Source organism: Populus nigra, chromosome 10 (genome assembly GCF_951802175.1).
Source record: "Populus nigra chromosome 10, ddPopNigr1.1, whole genome shotgun sequence".
NCBI lineage: Eukaryota > Viridiplantae > Streptophyta > Magnoliopsida > Malpighiales > Salicaceae > Populus > Populus nigra.
In genome coordinates this window covers 12,029,611-12,044,262 of record NC_084861.1, presented here as the reverse complement: position 1 = coordinate 12,044,262, position 14,652 = coordinate 12,029,611, and the positions used below count along the sequence as shown (strand labels likewise).

The following is a 14,652-nucleotide window of genomic DNA, read 5'->3' as shown; positions in this document are numbered from 1 at the left end:
TAACATGTCCGAAGGTCTGAAATTTATTGATTGAACAAAAATAAATCAAATTGTTTAGGGTTATTGTACCTTTAGGATTTGCGTTTGAAATTTTAAGCACCATATTTGTTAATTTTTTTGTTAAATCAAGGAAACAAAAAGTATATTTTAATGATTTAACAATAACAAAACATACTACAAATAGATTTTGAATTCTTGATTGAAGAAAAGATTTGGAATATACCTTTTATTGTTGAGTTTCAAATGAGAAATCGATCACAACACCAAAACAGGAGAAGAGAAGGTATTTAAAGAGAATTTATATTTGATTTTATCTAAAATAATGTATTTATATTTAATTTTTCCTTTTGAATTTATGTTTGACATAAAAGATAACTGAAAGAACGTAAAAGAAAAAAAAAAGATGAGGTTGAAGAGAGAGAGAGTTAGTGGCACAATAATGATGAGATTCCTGATTTAATATATACGAGGGTATTATGGTTATTTCATTAAATTTTAAAATTTATTTTGATCTATTATGCAAAATATAATTTTTTAAAAAATTTGTTTTGATCTGAAATAAATATCAAACTACATTATATATATAACAAAAATGACAATGTTTTGTTGAATGAGAAGCCCAGAAAATCTCTCTTGGGCCTGGCTGTTGTAAGCACCTTCTCATGCACACACCCCCTTTCGTCACCGAGAATTCATGGTTAGAAATTTAAAAAATCACGAGAGAGAGCAAGTAATTATAGCATTTGGAAGAGAGTCCGATAAAATCAAGGATAGCCATCGCACCGAATTCACCTTTTGAAGCTCCGCACTCGCAGAGTCACGGGTACGCAACAACGCAGCCCTCTTTTAGCTAAAAAATCTCGCCGCCTAAGGCCTCAATAGCCAACAGGGCCACCTCTGCCTTGCCCATGAAAAAAGATCTCCTCTCAGCATTACGAAGCCCGTTATTCTGGGCCTTCTTAAGCCGAAACTCCTTTTAACATCATCTCGGGCTAGTCCGGCAGCTCTTTACCATTAAATTTTAATTAACTGGATTTTTTTATTACTAATTCAATTCTTTGTAATTTATTTTTAAGCATCCAACATCCTTAACTGGTAAGATCGATAAAGAATATATGATGCCAGAAAAAAAAAATATATGATACCAGAAAAAAAATATATATGATATCAACTTTATCTGTCTATATTCAAAGAAAGCAACAGCAAAAAATAACCCGTATGAAGGGGAAGTTTAAAATTGTACTCTTTCCTTGATGATGGTTTTTTGCCCCTTTCACATTTGATTTTTTTTTAAGAAATCGCATTTCCAAAATGTTCAACTAAATTAAAAAAACTATATGAATTATATATATATATATATATATATATATATATATATATTTTTTTGGTTGTGAAGAAAATCTGCATATGGGATTTCTAAGGAATTCACATTGCTGCGACAGAATTTGACTTTATCATGCTGCAAAATTTACACATCTGAAATTTGACTTTATCATACTGCAAAATTTGCATAATAGGAGAAACAACTCTCGAATCACACATCTGAAACCAACATCTACAGTCAACCACCACCCTCCACCATAGATGCCATGAAAATCAACAGTCGTACTCCACCACGGTACCAACTCCAATTCGTGTAGACAAAACTAGATCTGTTACTCAGTTGGACAATTATTTTCTTGGTATAAGAAAAGAATGTTAGGGTAAAAAATAAAGAATTCGAGTTATTGGTTCAATTAATAATTTAAATAATATAATAAAAAATAAAATATCAAGAAACAAATGACAACAAAAAAAAAGATAAAAATAATCAAATTTAACCTATCTTGATTACCAAACGATTTAATGTTAAATGATAAAACTGTAAAAATATAATTTTATAAAAACAAAAAAACCTTTGTTAAACTGATTGAAATCACAAACTCCTCGACAATGAATAGAATATTGAGATAATTTTATAACAAAATAGAAAAAAAAATTGATTGGTGAAATTGAAATGAATTAATTTAGAAAAAATAAAAAAAAAACAAAAATCAAACCATGTTAATATTTGATATCGGTGAACCTAGTCATAAATCTAGGGCTAACCCCATTAAAGACAAATTATAAAAAATGACAAAACAAAACTAAAAAAGAGGATAAAAAATAAGAAAAGAATCAACCTAAAAAGGAAAAAAACAAAGCAAAAAGAAATCTTGGATCCAGACGAACCTTCTAGGTCTGATTTAAATCTCTAAAAATTGCAACCTAAGAAATCTTGAACCCAAGTTTAACAAAAATGCCTATTTCTCGACTAATTTAATTGAAAATGATGAAATTATAAAAAAATATTAATTAAAAAAACTTGCAAAGAAAAAAAATATAACAAAAAAAAGAGAGAATAAGAATAGAATTTGATAGAAAAAAACCAAAGAGAATGAAAGTATATATATAAAAATCAATTACAACATTTATTACAGACAAAACAAATAACAATCAAAATAATGAAAATCAAATTTAAAATATCAAAATACAGTGGGGTGAAATTAAAAAATATTTGTAATTTCATGATTTATTTAAGATAAGATAATAATAATCAAGATGACAAGGACAAAATGTGAATGAAAAATAAATTGCAAGAATTTATTTAATTTTTTTAAGGGGCTAACATGAAATTCGAGGTGGAAAGAAAGAAGACACGATGAAAGGAAAAAACAATTGTAGGAGCTAAACTCGATGCGTGCTAGGGGCACGCATCACCTCATCATATTGAAGGCGTTGTTCTGTAAGGCGGTATTTTGTGTCTAAACAACTTTGCATGCACTACTGAAACAACACGAGGGTTGCCAACACGCCGACGCAAACATATTTTTTAATTATATTTAATAAATACAATTTACAACAATGTCCTTTAGTGCTCTTAAAATTTACAATAAAACCAATGCAAAATGACAAAAAAACTATGGGTGAGAGTTATATTAGTGTTATTTTCAAGGGCATCAAAGTAATTATAATACTCTATTTTTTTTTTAAAAAAAAGAAAAGATGTCTCTTAATAGTATGCTTTATATTATTTTATTACATAGTTAAATTAATAATTTTATTGTATAGAAATGATAAAATAATTAATCTAACCTTATATGATTTGTAAAAATAATTATATCAAGGTAAAACAACCACCTTACTTCGAGGGTTTACTTAAAAGGTTTAATTACTATAGGTAATTTGATCGTTATACCACTCTAATGAATAGTAAAGCAAGTTTTGTACGTTAACTTTACCAGGAGAATTAATTTTTTTAAAACTAGGAAACACCTTCAGGCGTGTACACACAATCAATTGCAACCAAAACCACAAACCCAGTCAATATTTTGTCTCCAGTCACATCCATTGAAACCCAACTTCATAAATCAACAGCACCGTCACACCATATAGCCACCGCTCTATACCTCAGTGCCCCCACACCACATTTGAATTCCTCCACCGCACCAATTCCAACATCTATAACCTCAGTCCAAAATGAACCGTCCATGATAGCACATCACACAGCCCCAACAAGTCATGTTTAAGCCCAGTCTTACAATTACATCCCTATAAAAGATTAGACGCCACGCCCTCAAATTCTGTTTTTTATTCTTTTAAAAAAGAATCAAGGTCTCCCTTAGAGGAAGGGACCCCGCCATAGTTAAAGCCTTGGGACCCAATGTCGACACGAATACGAAGCGTGTGGTTCTCTGGAATTATCTGCAAGATCGAAGTGGTTTCTCTTTTCTGTCGAGATAATCTTGTGATCTGCTAATTAATTCAATAGGGTGGTACAGAGGGTTTTACTTTTTTAATTAATATAGATATTTGTCTCAATCTCAAGAAATATATATCTTAACTCATCACACGAATTAAAAAATTAATAATTATATAAACTTTTACATTTCTTTGATTATAGAGTTAGGGTTGGAAAATGGGTTAGATTTAGAGTTCTTGTTGAAGAGTTTTTTATTTTTATTTTTTTAATCTATGGAAAAACCCATTTTTTAAGTGGAGATATTGATCGATTTTTGATGACTCTGGAAGATAGATCCACATACAGGGAAAGAGAGGTCTGTGGAAATAAAGGAGGAGAGAATCGGGAGATTAATCGATTCTGGGAGAGATGAATAGAACGAGGGCAATTTTGGCATTTCAAATTTCAAATATTTATTATTTTTCTTGCGTACAGATAATTTGATGAGGTTGGTTTCTTTAGAATAATAGGATACAAACTACAAAGTGTAATCGAACGTAAAATACAAGCTAGGAAGTGACTTGCTGCACGTGTGCGTGCTCTCATGAGTCATGACAAACATTAAGAACCAACCGGTTATCGTGTTTTCGGCCTTCATGTCACCGAATTTGAAATTTCCGCTAAGGTGAATTAGTTGGTTTCTTTCCTAGTTCCAGCGAGACAGGATATGTTTGCCACGCAACCTGAACCCTGCGGTAACACGAAAGGGTTTTCCACGTAATTAAAACAAAAACTCAGTGATCCTCTAGTGATGGGGAAGACAATTCACTGTGATCACAATAGTATGTTTTTTTTTATCCCGGTTTTTTTTTAATTTGATATGTGTTAATCGGGGTTTTGAATTGATTATTTATTTTAATTTATTTTTTATATGATTATAGTAGATTTTTAAAACTATTTTCATATCAAGTTGATATTTAATTTCTTGATAAAAAAATTAATTTAGTTATTTACAAGGAATTATTGGTGAGAAGACCAAAATTAATTAGAAGCAATAAAAATATCATGTTTTTTTTTTTAAAAAAAGATGGTTTCTTTGTTTTGTCTCATGTCTTTCAATTAGATTATTTAATATTATATTGATTGAAATTTAAAATGAATGATTCATTTTAGTTTATTTTTTGTATGGTTAACTTAATCTTAAAAAAAACCCCGCAGCAATTGTCCTGCTGCTAGAGTTAATGAGAAATAATTTGATTATTGTTTATGAATAATTGGAATTGAGAGGATTAAAGTTGTTTCAAAGTACAATTAGGAGGCCCTTTTCTTTTATATAAAAAAGTGTTTCGGCCTTTTTTCCCACAAATTTGATCTTTGGGTTTTGACAATAATCATTTTTTGTCCCTTGAGTTTGGAGATTGAATGTTTCAACCCAACACTTCATTTATCTTGCATTTTAGTTCTTATATTTGAGAGAGGAAAAAGAGACTCGTAGAATTACAACGGGTATAGATCTATTTTTTCACGACGAAATTCTTAGTTTTAATGTTAATAGGTTACATTTAATAAGAGAAGATCAATTTAATTTTTTTATATTATCAAAAAAAAGAAGATAAAGTCTTGATTTTTTTGTTGTTGTGAGTTGATATTTCTTTTTTAACCAACTAGATGCTTCTTTAACACTATAAATGGGATTTTTAAAATCCCTTTAATTTTTCTTATAAAAATATATAATTTTTAACCCTTAGTTTCCAGATTCTAGTCACATGTGATGGCCAAAATACATAAACTAGCATGATTTTTTTTTTTTACTTTGCATATGGGGAAGTATACAAGGCATGGGTTGTCCAAGTGCATATGCTTAGACTGTTTTAAAGTGTCAAAAAAACATTTAAATCTAATAATTTAAGCTGTTAGGTGAAATTTTAGGATATGATTTATATTATTCTCTAATACATCATTTTAAGTGAAAGCCTTTTGGACTTGAAACTTGCACAGGCTCACTTTACCTTATGCTTAATTTTTTATCAAATAAATGAGGATGGTGAGATTAGAACTCATGACTGCTTGGTCATCAAAGCTTTGATATCATATCAAAGAACCATTTCAACCCAATAGTTTAAACTGTTAAGTGAGGTTTTAGGATATGATTCATATTATTCTTTAACATAAAAACTCAGTTGAGTTAGAGTTTTTTTCCCTTTGTATTTTTTTCTTTCCAGTTTCATTTTTTTCCTAAAATTATATATTATTTGTTTTGATTGATTTTTTTAATCTAATTATATATTTAAATATCCTTTCTTTACACGGGGCTATTGCGATCATAAACTGACAATACAATATTGAGTTCGTGTGCTCGCTGTTTTTACGAGCAATTCTCTTTAAGATCTTAAAGAAAAGGTTTGTAAACTAAGTTCGGGTTACGAGCTTGTGTTGATCCTCGATTTTATAGGCATATAATTTTTTAATAATGTAACTAAATAAAAAAGTAATTCAAGAAAAAATTATAAAACCTTGTGAAGTTCATAATCAACTTTGCAGATTTAATGGATTAAAATACAAAACTGATAGATTTAATATTTTATTTTAAAAAAATATTATCTAGAAATTTTTATTTAAATCTAGAATATATTTCTTTCCATCATTTTAATTGAACTTGAAGCTGTCAGGTTGTTGATTGTATCACATCAGAATCGCTTCCAAGGAGTTTAATTTCAAACTTAGATTAAGCAAAAAGTTAGTATGGAATTTCAGGATTTATCCGCTGGCCACAAATTGAACATTCGTTTTTCTATGAAAAATAAAATAAAATTGGTGTGGCCGACGGTGGAGCGTGGGACACGTAAACGGTGCATATCAAAGGACAAAGTGATCTTACAATGACACATCAACCGGTTAGCACTGAGGTAATCGATGTTTTTTTTTTCCCCTCCCAGGAAGAGAGAGATTACCAAGGTTAATTAAAAAAATAATGAATATTTAATTACAAACAATATATTTCATGATAGAAAACCATGCATCTCGAAAACGAATCTTTCATTAGCACGAAGTTAGAGCATTTAATGCTTGCATTGGAGGTCTCGTTTTTTTTCCTTACAACATGGTGAAGATGTCTGTTTTTCCTCGTAATTTATTTGTCTCAAACTTTTAAAAATCAGAGAATCCAAACAAGGTTCTTACGCTCATCTTTCCCCTAGCTAGTGCTTAGTGTTCATATATATATATATATATATATATAAAGAACATGTAAACAGTGGCTCTTGAAGTGGGCACTCAGTCTCACTGGTTAGGGGCAATTCCCAATTACAGGCTTGAGAATTTGACAGAGATTAAAATATTAATATATATGGTGGAAAATTAAGAGGATAGAGCACCGAATTAAGATTATGTTTCTATATTAGTGAATTTATAATGTGATTGCATAACACAATTATATTTTATTTAATCCTATCAGCTTCTTTTTTTTTAAAAAAAGCTTATGTCTACAGGAAGGAATATTTATGCGGGACAAACAAAGATTCAAGAGAAGTAAAAAAAAATAAGTAAGAAAAACGGAGTTGAGGAACATTAAAAAAGGAGCTACACAAGATAGAAGAGGAGAGAGGTTGAAAAATCAAAATTCTGTAGCTTCTTATAAAATCATTATAATCTGAATATAATATCAAAAAACTATGTTTAAACAGTAAAATCCTAAAACAACTAGTATGAGCTTTTAGTCCACTCTATAAAATGGTCAAACTAAATAATATCAAACCTACTAATAAATTCAAATAAAATTTCAAAAATTAAATCTAATAACATTAAGCTAAAACTTAATTTTCCAACCAAAGAACAATGAGTTAGACTAATCTTCATTCTAATAATTATATGCGCGCATAAACTATGTCTTGGATTTAGTTTCCCCAAATATATAAGACGATATTAAAAAATTATCAGGTTAAATAATTAGGTTACATTTGCCCTAACAGAGTGTTTCCATCTTCATCTTGTAATTTTTTTTGCAAATTAAGCTAGTTCCATTTTGCGAATTCAGTCTGAGACTCAAAGGTGAAGTTGACATTGTTTTGCCTTGTCAGTAGGGGAGAAACTCGTCTTTGCGACATGGGATTTCATTTTAATTTATGCACAAGGTGCGCCCAAAGGACTTGTAACTATATACCTCTCAATTGGAGTGAGATTCTAGCTGTATTTTAATGCAAATGCTTTTAGATATGAAGAATTAAGTACTTTATTAAATTATGTAGAAGAGACCAACATCCAATGAAAGGAGAACTGTTTTATTTCGGAAGACAAGAAAAGAAGCCTGGAATCATGTGAGGGACAATAAATGCAAGAGTTGGGTAATCGTAGGACTTAGGGTTCTACAACTCTCATACAACTTTCAATATTAATCTCCCTCGAACTGGGTTTCATTTCAATATTAAGAAAACAAGTGTGGAATCATGTCAGGTCTCATTAAATTCTTGGTGGGGTACGTTTTCTTTGATTTCAATTACCATCCTTATTAAAACATGCATGAATTCTGCCTAGATATCAGTGAGTTTAATCATATCCAGCTAACCTTCGATGCTTCCTGTGTGAGCATGACTCCAAAGCTTAATGTTTCAAAAACTGTTAGATATATCACGATCAGCATAATAACAGACTAATTATCATCACCTGAATTCTGCGATCGTACAGTTTTTCCATGTGAGGACGACTCTTCTTGCAAGAAAACACACCATAACATTGACAGCTAGATTAATTATAACTAGATATTGTAATTTAATCTGAGCGGGATGGATATAATCCGACTGAATTTGAATAAATTAATAAGTATTATTTAAATTAAATATATAAAAAATAAAAAATAAATATTATTAAATTTGATTTGAAACGAACCTAAACTCAAAAAATATATTTATATTATATAAATATATTTGTAGAATATTTAGTTTTTTTAATACAATATAATATATACATACATTAATATTAATATAAAACGCATATATATTCATATTAATATAAAACGCATATATATTCATAATATATATTATTTTATCATGTATATATATATATATATATATTAACTAATTTATTTTTTATTAATTAATAAATAGTAGTAGATAATAGATATTTATTGAATACCCAAAATTAACGCAATAAATAATTTATGAATATTCGAAAAAAATTATCCAATAAATAATAAATATCGATTTCAAGAAATCTAACCCCGATAATACTCATTTTCATCCTACTAATTGTAACCATTTTCATCCCTACTAAAAGTAACCCTAGGCGGCACATGCAAAGGCAAAGCTTGCTTCACGATACCTATAGCTTATAGGAATGCATACGTGCCATTAATAGGCTTAACGCCAGGATTTAATTAAATTATCTTATTCGTTTTTTTCCCTGAGAAAACTTGTATACATCACCCCTGGTTATATATAAATAGAGTAAGGTGAAATGAGGATAGCATATACATTTTTTTTTTGTTTTCTGAATGCTTTAAATTAGAGAAATTACAAGTAGAGTTTCTTTTAAGTTCACGCTACCGTTTATATAGTTAAAAAAAAATAAATAAAAAATCAAATTACTAACCCCTGTAATTAAGACGTATCATCATCATTCATACATACACTAGCTGCATTTAGTACTCTGTATAATTAATTATGATATTTTCCAGAATTTTCATGAACTAGTGTATTTATACACTAGCCTAGACGTGACCAAATGAACTCCCTACATCTACTGACTTGGCAAATTGCAATTGTTTTTTACGAACATAAGCAATTCCAAGTTGACGTTTGCAGATGAGTTGAATCAGTCTAGCTCACGAGACCAGTCTACCAACAATTTCGAAAAAGAAATGAAAGTAGGAGAACTAACAGCCAGGGTCAAGATTGCTTGATATGGAAGATCTATATATATATATACATATATATATATATATATATATATATATATATATATATATATATAGAGAGAGAGAGAGAGAGAGAGAGAGAGAGAGAGCTTTTCTAAATTCAATTCTCTAGTCACTTTAATTAACGAGGGACACAAGTTTCCCAACTCTAGCATAGCTTAGAAACTGTATAAATTACAAAATTCCTGAAATTTATCAATAATAATGTTTATTCGATAACAAAAAAAAATTCTTGCAATTAAATGATAGTATATATTTTTAAAAGTTTTCCCGTGATCGAGAGAGGGGTTTGGTGTAAATTTAATGACTAGTCTGGCTATTAATTAGGTCAACCAAAGCATGTGGGCGCTTCCCGTGAATATTTGTGTGTCTACACAAACATTCCGTAGAGCCTTCTCTACCCTCTCGTTTTCTTGGCTAGGGTTTCACAATTCACATATCCAAGATATTCTTATTAAGATTGGAAATTTACACATTTCGATTCTATAATACTTAATACTTGTTAGAAAACACGATTCTCACCCTAGCATTACCTTAAGGATGGAAATAGAAAGGATTTGGGAATTGGGATGAGTTATACGCACCTCCTCCATCCCCACCCTATACTAATTTTCTTTCCCAGATTTAGCGATTCTTTATCAAGGAAAATAATATAATTTTGATAGTTAATACACAATGAGAACAAAAAAATTGAACTCCATTTGAGTTTTATCATTAACTCTTATAAACGATTAGTTATAAATAATTAAAATATAAATTTAACAATAAATATATTTTAAATTATCAATTGTTTAAGTAATTTATATGATAAAAAACAAAAAATTGGGTTCAGGTTTTTCACGAAGCATATCCCTAGCTATTTGTTTATAAGGAAAAAAAAAAAGCTCCCCGTACCTGCTTTCATGGATTGTTTTTCTTGCAATTTGTACCCTAGCTTTTGTGCTAGGGCGATGGGTATATCATGAAGATTTTGAGGCACGCATATTGAAGATTATTATCTTTAAATTTAGTATTAATTGTACCACTATATTAATATATAGTAAAGTTAAAGTAATATATTTTCGTTACAACAAAACCTTGAAATTTATATACAACAAATTTTAGATGTTTTTTAAGAATTTTTGTTTTAATTTTGATGAACATAAACAAAGAGTCCGTAAAATAAAAATAAGGAAAGGAAAAATTATTTTTTAATTGATATTTGTCAATATAGAATTAATATTTATAAGAAAAATAATACCTTTTCAGACCAATATATCCATAAAAATTTAAAGGTATATATATCTCTATAAAATTTATGTAGAATTTAAAAGGTATAAAATACAACTTTTCAGTTAAATTAACTGAATAATTTAGCATGAGAGGTTATGCATAATTAATTAATTTTGAAAATTAATTAATTAAATTAATTCTGACAATAAAAATTATTTATTTTTTATAATACCAAGTGTCATTATATATGTATATATTGACTTTCTCTTATAACTTTCTTCTAACAATCAAATTTATTGATTTGATATTTTTCACTTTATAAAGTACAATAAAATCTATTTTATTAATTTTCAATACATATAGATTTCTTTTTATTTACCTCCTATTCAAGCTATTATAACATCTTCAAAATGCATAATCCTAATCAATTGCCAATATCTAATTCGTGCATGGCACAATATATAATTCGTGTAGAATATATTAGGAGTAGTCAATTATTTTTAACAACGTCGAAATATTCTCAAACCTTGCATCCCACAACTTTGGCGGCAGCGATCATCTAAAACTGTCGGTTCCATACCATGTTCCTCGCTTAATAGCCACAGGCATACCAGTTTTGCTTATTAGGGCTAATTAATCATTCCCAAAATTGATATTTGTGTAGAGTTTCAGTTAGATAATTAAAAATAGGTTTCAAGATTTTGATTTCATGCGTATACATGTCTTTTGTTGTGATATGGGTGATTTCCATTTTATACTGCGAATTCGATCACTACGAGCCGTCTTCTAATTAGAAATTCGAACATATCTTGGTTACTTTTTTTCTTCTTCTTTCGATAAGGACTAAAAACGTGAAGGTATGGCATTATTGCAGCCGTTTTTTGACTGATGGGCTAACACAAAAGCAGGAATATATATATTTTTTTTTTAAAAAAGAATTCATGCTTTGAAAATAAGGTTACCTAGCTAGGTTGATTGACCGTCCATATGGCCCCAAGAATTGAATATTCAAGTTCAGATTCCTCCCCTCAAATTAAATTATCAAATACTAGAATTGAGTCTATTTATTCTATTACGAAAATGCCCCAGGCAGTATGAAATGGCTCATCAATTGTACTAGATCACTAGAACAATAGTAAATGTGCATAATTTTGGTTTTGATCACAGAGAGCTCAGCGAAAAAGAAAAAAAAGGGTGGGGTGCAAGTACCCTCTAGTGTTATTTCAGAGGCCACCCTAATTATTTAGAACTAGAACCTAGTCTAATTATTTAATCATTAGCGTCCCTAAACTGTTCGTGACTTCGATCTAGAGTACACGTTCTAAGACACTATATATACGCTCCATCCGACCTCATTCTCTGTCAAGACTCAAGAGTTCTAGTCATCTACTCCTAGGCTTGCTTCCTCTTTTCCCTCTTCACAATTCAGAACATTTCTTTTTTACAAACAAAATGGGTGGAAACTCACCATGCGCTTCCTGCAAGTTGCTTAGACGCCGATGCGCCAAGGACTGCATCTTCGCTCCTTACTTCCCTTCTGATGACCCCCACAAGTTTGCCATTGTCCACAAAGTCTTTGGCGCTAGCAATGTTAGCAAAATGTTGCAGGTCTAGCTCCTTTTCTCCCTTTTTTAATTAGTTTGAACACGCAGGTACACATATCTTTATATATATATATATATATGAATGAAGACAGTACGTATACATATCATCGTTTGTATGCTGGAATGAGAGAGGTTTTCTTTTGGTAGGGTAATTGAAAGATGGTAATAACGACAGCTTGGTCGTGTACCCTACCAATTGGACAGAAAGAAACTAAGCTCTGATCTCTCTTGCACACACGCATACTAATTAATGGTTTTGAGATGATGCATGTATTTGATTATCTTAATTAGACATTAACTTCTCTCTTTTGGCCAAGCAGGAGCTACCAGTTCATCAGAGAGCGGATGCAGTGAGCAGTTTGGTGTATGAAGCGAATGCGAGAGTGAGAGACCCAGTTTACGGGTGTGTTGGTGCCATATCCTACCTGCAAAACCAGGTTTCTCAGCTACAAATGCAGCTTGCAGTGGCTCAAGCAGAGATATTAGGCATCCAGATGCAGCATGAACCTGTGATGCCAACCCCACAGATGGACCCAGAAGACAAGTCATTTCTTCTCCAAAATAGCCTCCCTCAGTACCTGAATTTCGGGTCTTCTAGCAATGTAATCCAGTATGACTCTCTCAAGAGAGAGACTATTTTTGAAGACATGATTTCTTAATTGAATAGAATTGATCATGCTAGCTTTAATCCAGCCCTTGCATCTCACTTAATGTTCACAAAGTAATATAATTTGAGAGGGGAAGGGTTGTCACTTGTCCTTACTTGATGTTAGTTAAAGAAAAAGCTTTATAAATAAATATTACTGCAACAGAGTAGCTAGTATAGTTTGTCTTGAAACAATGGTGACTCGATGCGGTCAACTCTTGCATGTGATAAGTGAAGTAAACTTGAATTTTATTTTGGGTTAAGTAACCTACTAAACAAGTTAGCGGTCGGTGGCCTCTCAAACACAACCCAGACATAAATTCTTGTAACTATGTAACTTACAGTTTACAGTAATTATAAGCAAGGCGTTGTTAATAAATAAAGTATCGAAGATAATGATAAGCCAGTGAAAGAAATCTCAATGGACCTCTCTTCCATTTTTAAGATGACTAAACACAACCAAAAGCCTGTGTATCTATACATTAAGGTCATCATCAATTTAGTATTTTGTATAACAATGTTCTGTCAAAAACAAGGACGATTGTCGACAAGTTATGACCCCATTGAAGTGGAAACTCAGGAGAGAGTTTACAAATAGTTTTAGGCTTCTGTGTTTTTTTTTTTTTTTGGGTAACCCGGGGTGTCCGGCTTCTGTGTTTTTCATGAGTTGGTTGCTGTGGCTTTGAATAGTACTGAAACCTATAGCAAGCCCAAGATTTTTACTATAAGTTACATTTAGCAATGGCTGCTCTATGCATAACACGAGCCATGAATTTTTTTGTAGCTAAAGAACCTGTATAATTAAGTACACGAAACATGGACTGTGCATTTAACCCTTAATTAATTCTCAATTTCTAATACTGTGTTTGGTTCAGAAGAAAATTAAGCTAGCACAATATGCTTCCGTTTGAATTTCTCATGGTTCTAAAATATTCCTATTGTTTATTGCTTGCTGTAGTCACCAAATCTAATACGATCAAGAAGTGCAAAAAAGAACAAAATTGGACTATCAGCCACTCGTCTAATCGGATCACAGATTCTTCTACCAAGTTCACGTGGAGAGCAGTGCAAGGATTAGTGCTAAGTTCATGGGAAGTATACAAGAGGGAGTAGTTTTCATTTTTGTTGTTTTGGGCTTTTAATATGTCTTTGCCGGTCCATCTCTCCACACAATTACATGTCGAATCAAACTGATATTTTAAATGGTGAACAAAAGACAAGACAAAAGGCAGCAACTGACTCGAAAAGATTCCTCAATAGCTTTGTTTAATGCGTATGCATTTTTCAGGTCAAACTTCACACTTAGCTTCTATGCCCTATCAAATCCTCCACTCTTCGTAGCCCTTTTGAAGCAGCTTCTAGTTTTAGAGGTCATTCGTGCCAGTGGACCGGTGGCTGTAAATTAATTAAGGAGAAGTTCTATGACTTTTTTCCAAGAATTTCCACTGAGATCACAATGCGCCCACATGTTTTGGCTTATCGTGTACATAACAGCGGTATTGTTTAAAATATAAACTCGATCCTGTCATCTATCGATGTCTTTTCTAGCCATCCATTACCTGCTTTCACTAAACTTGAAAAT

General features: G+C 30.9%; 1 protein-coding gene across 1 annotated transcript; it reads left to right on the top strand.

Moving 5' to 3' along the window:
- Nucleotides 1-12,201: 12,201 nt before the first annotated feature.
- Nucleotides 12,202-13,112, top strand: LOC133704263 (LOB domain-containing protein 12-like). The gene is made up of 2 exons (XM_062129045.1): nucleotides 12,202-12,428; nucleotides 12,745-13,112. Exons 1-2 carry the CDS (start codon nucleotides 12,273-12,275, stop codon nucleotides 13,081-13,083), a joined length of 495 nt encoding a protein of 164 aa, XP_061985029.1. The 5' UTR covers nucleotides 12,202-12,272; the 3' UTR covers nucleotides 13,084-13,112.
- Nucleotides 13,113-14,652: the final 1,540 nt, after the last annotated feature.

What these genes read in the sequence shown, in the direction of transcription:
- LOC133704263 (XM_062129045.1), top strand. Translation starts at nt 12,273, where the DNA reads ATGGGTGGAAACTCACCATGCGCTTCCTGCAAGTTGCTTAGACGCCGA. An exon ending in ATGTTAGCAAAATGTTGCAG is followed by an intron (nt 12,429 to 12,744) that starts GTCTAGCTCCTT and finishes TTGGCCAAGCAG; the next exon opens with GAGCTACCAGTTCATCAGAG.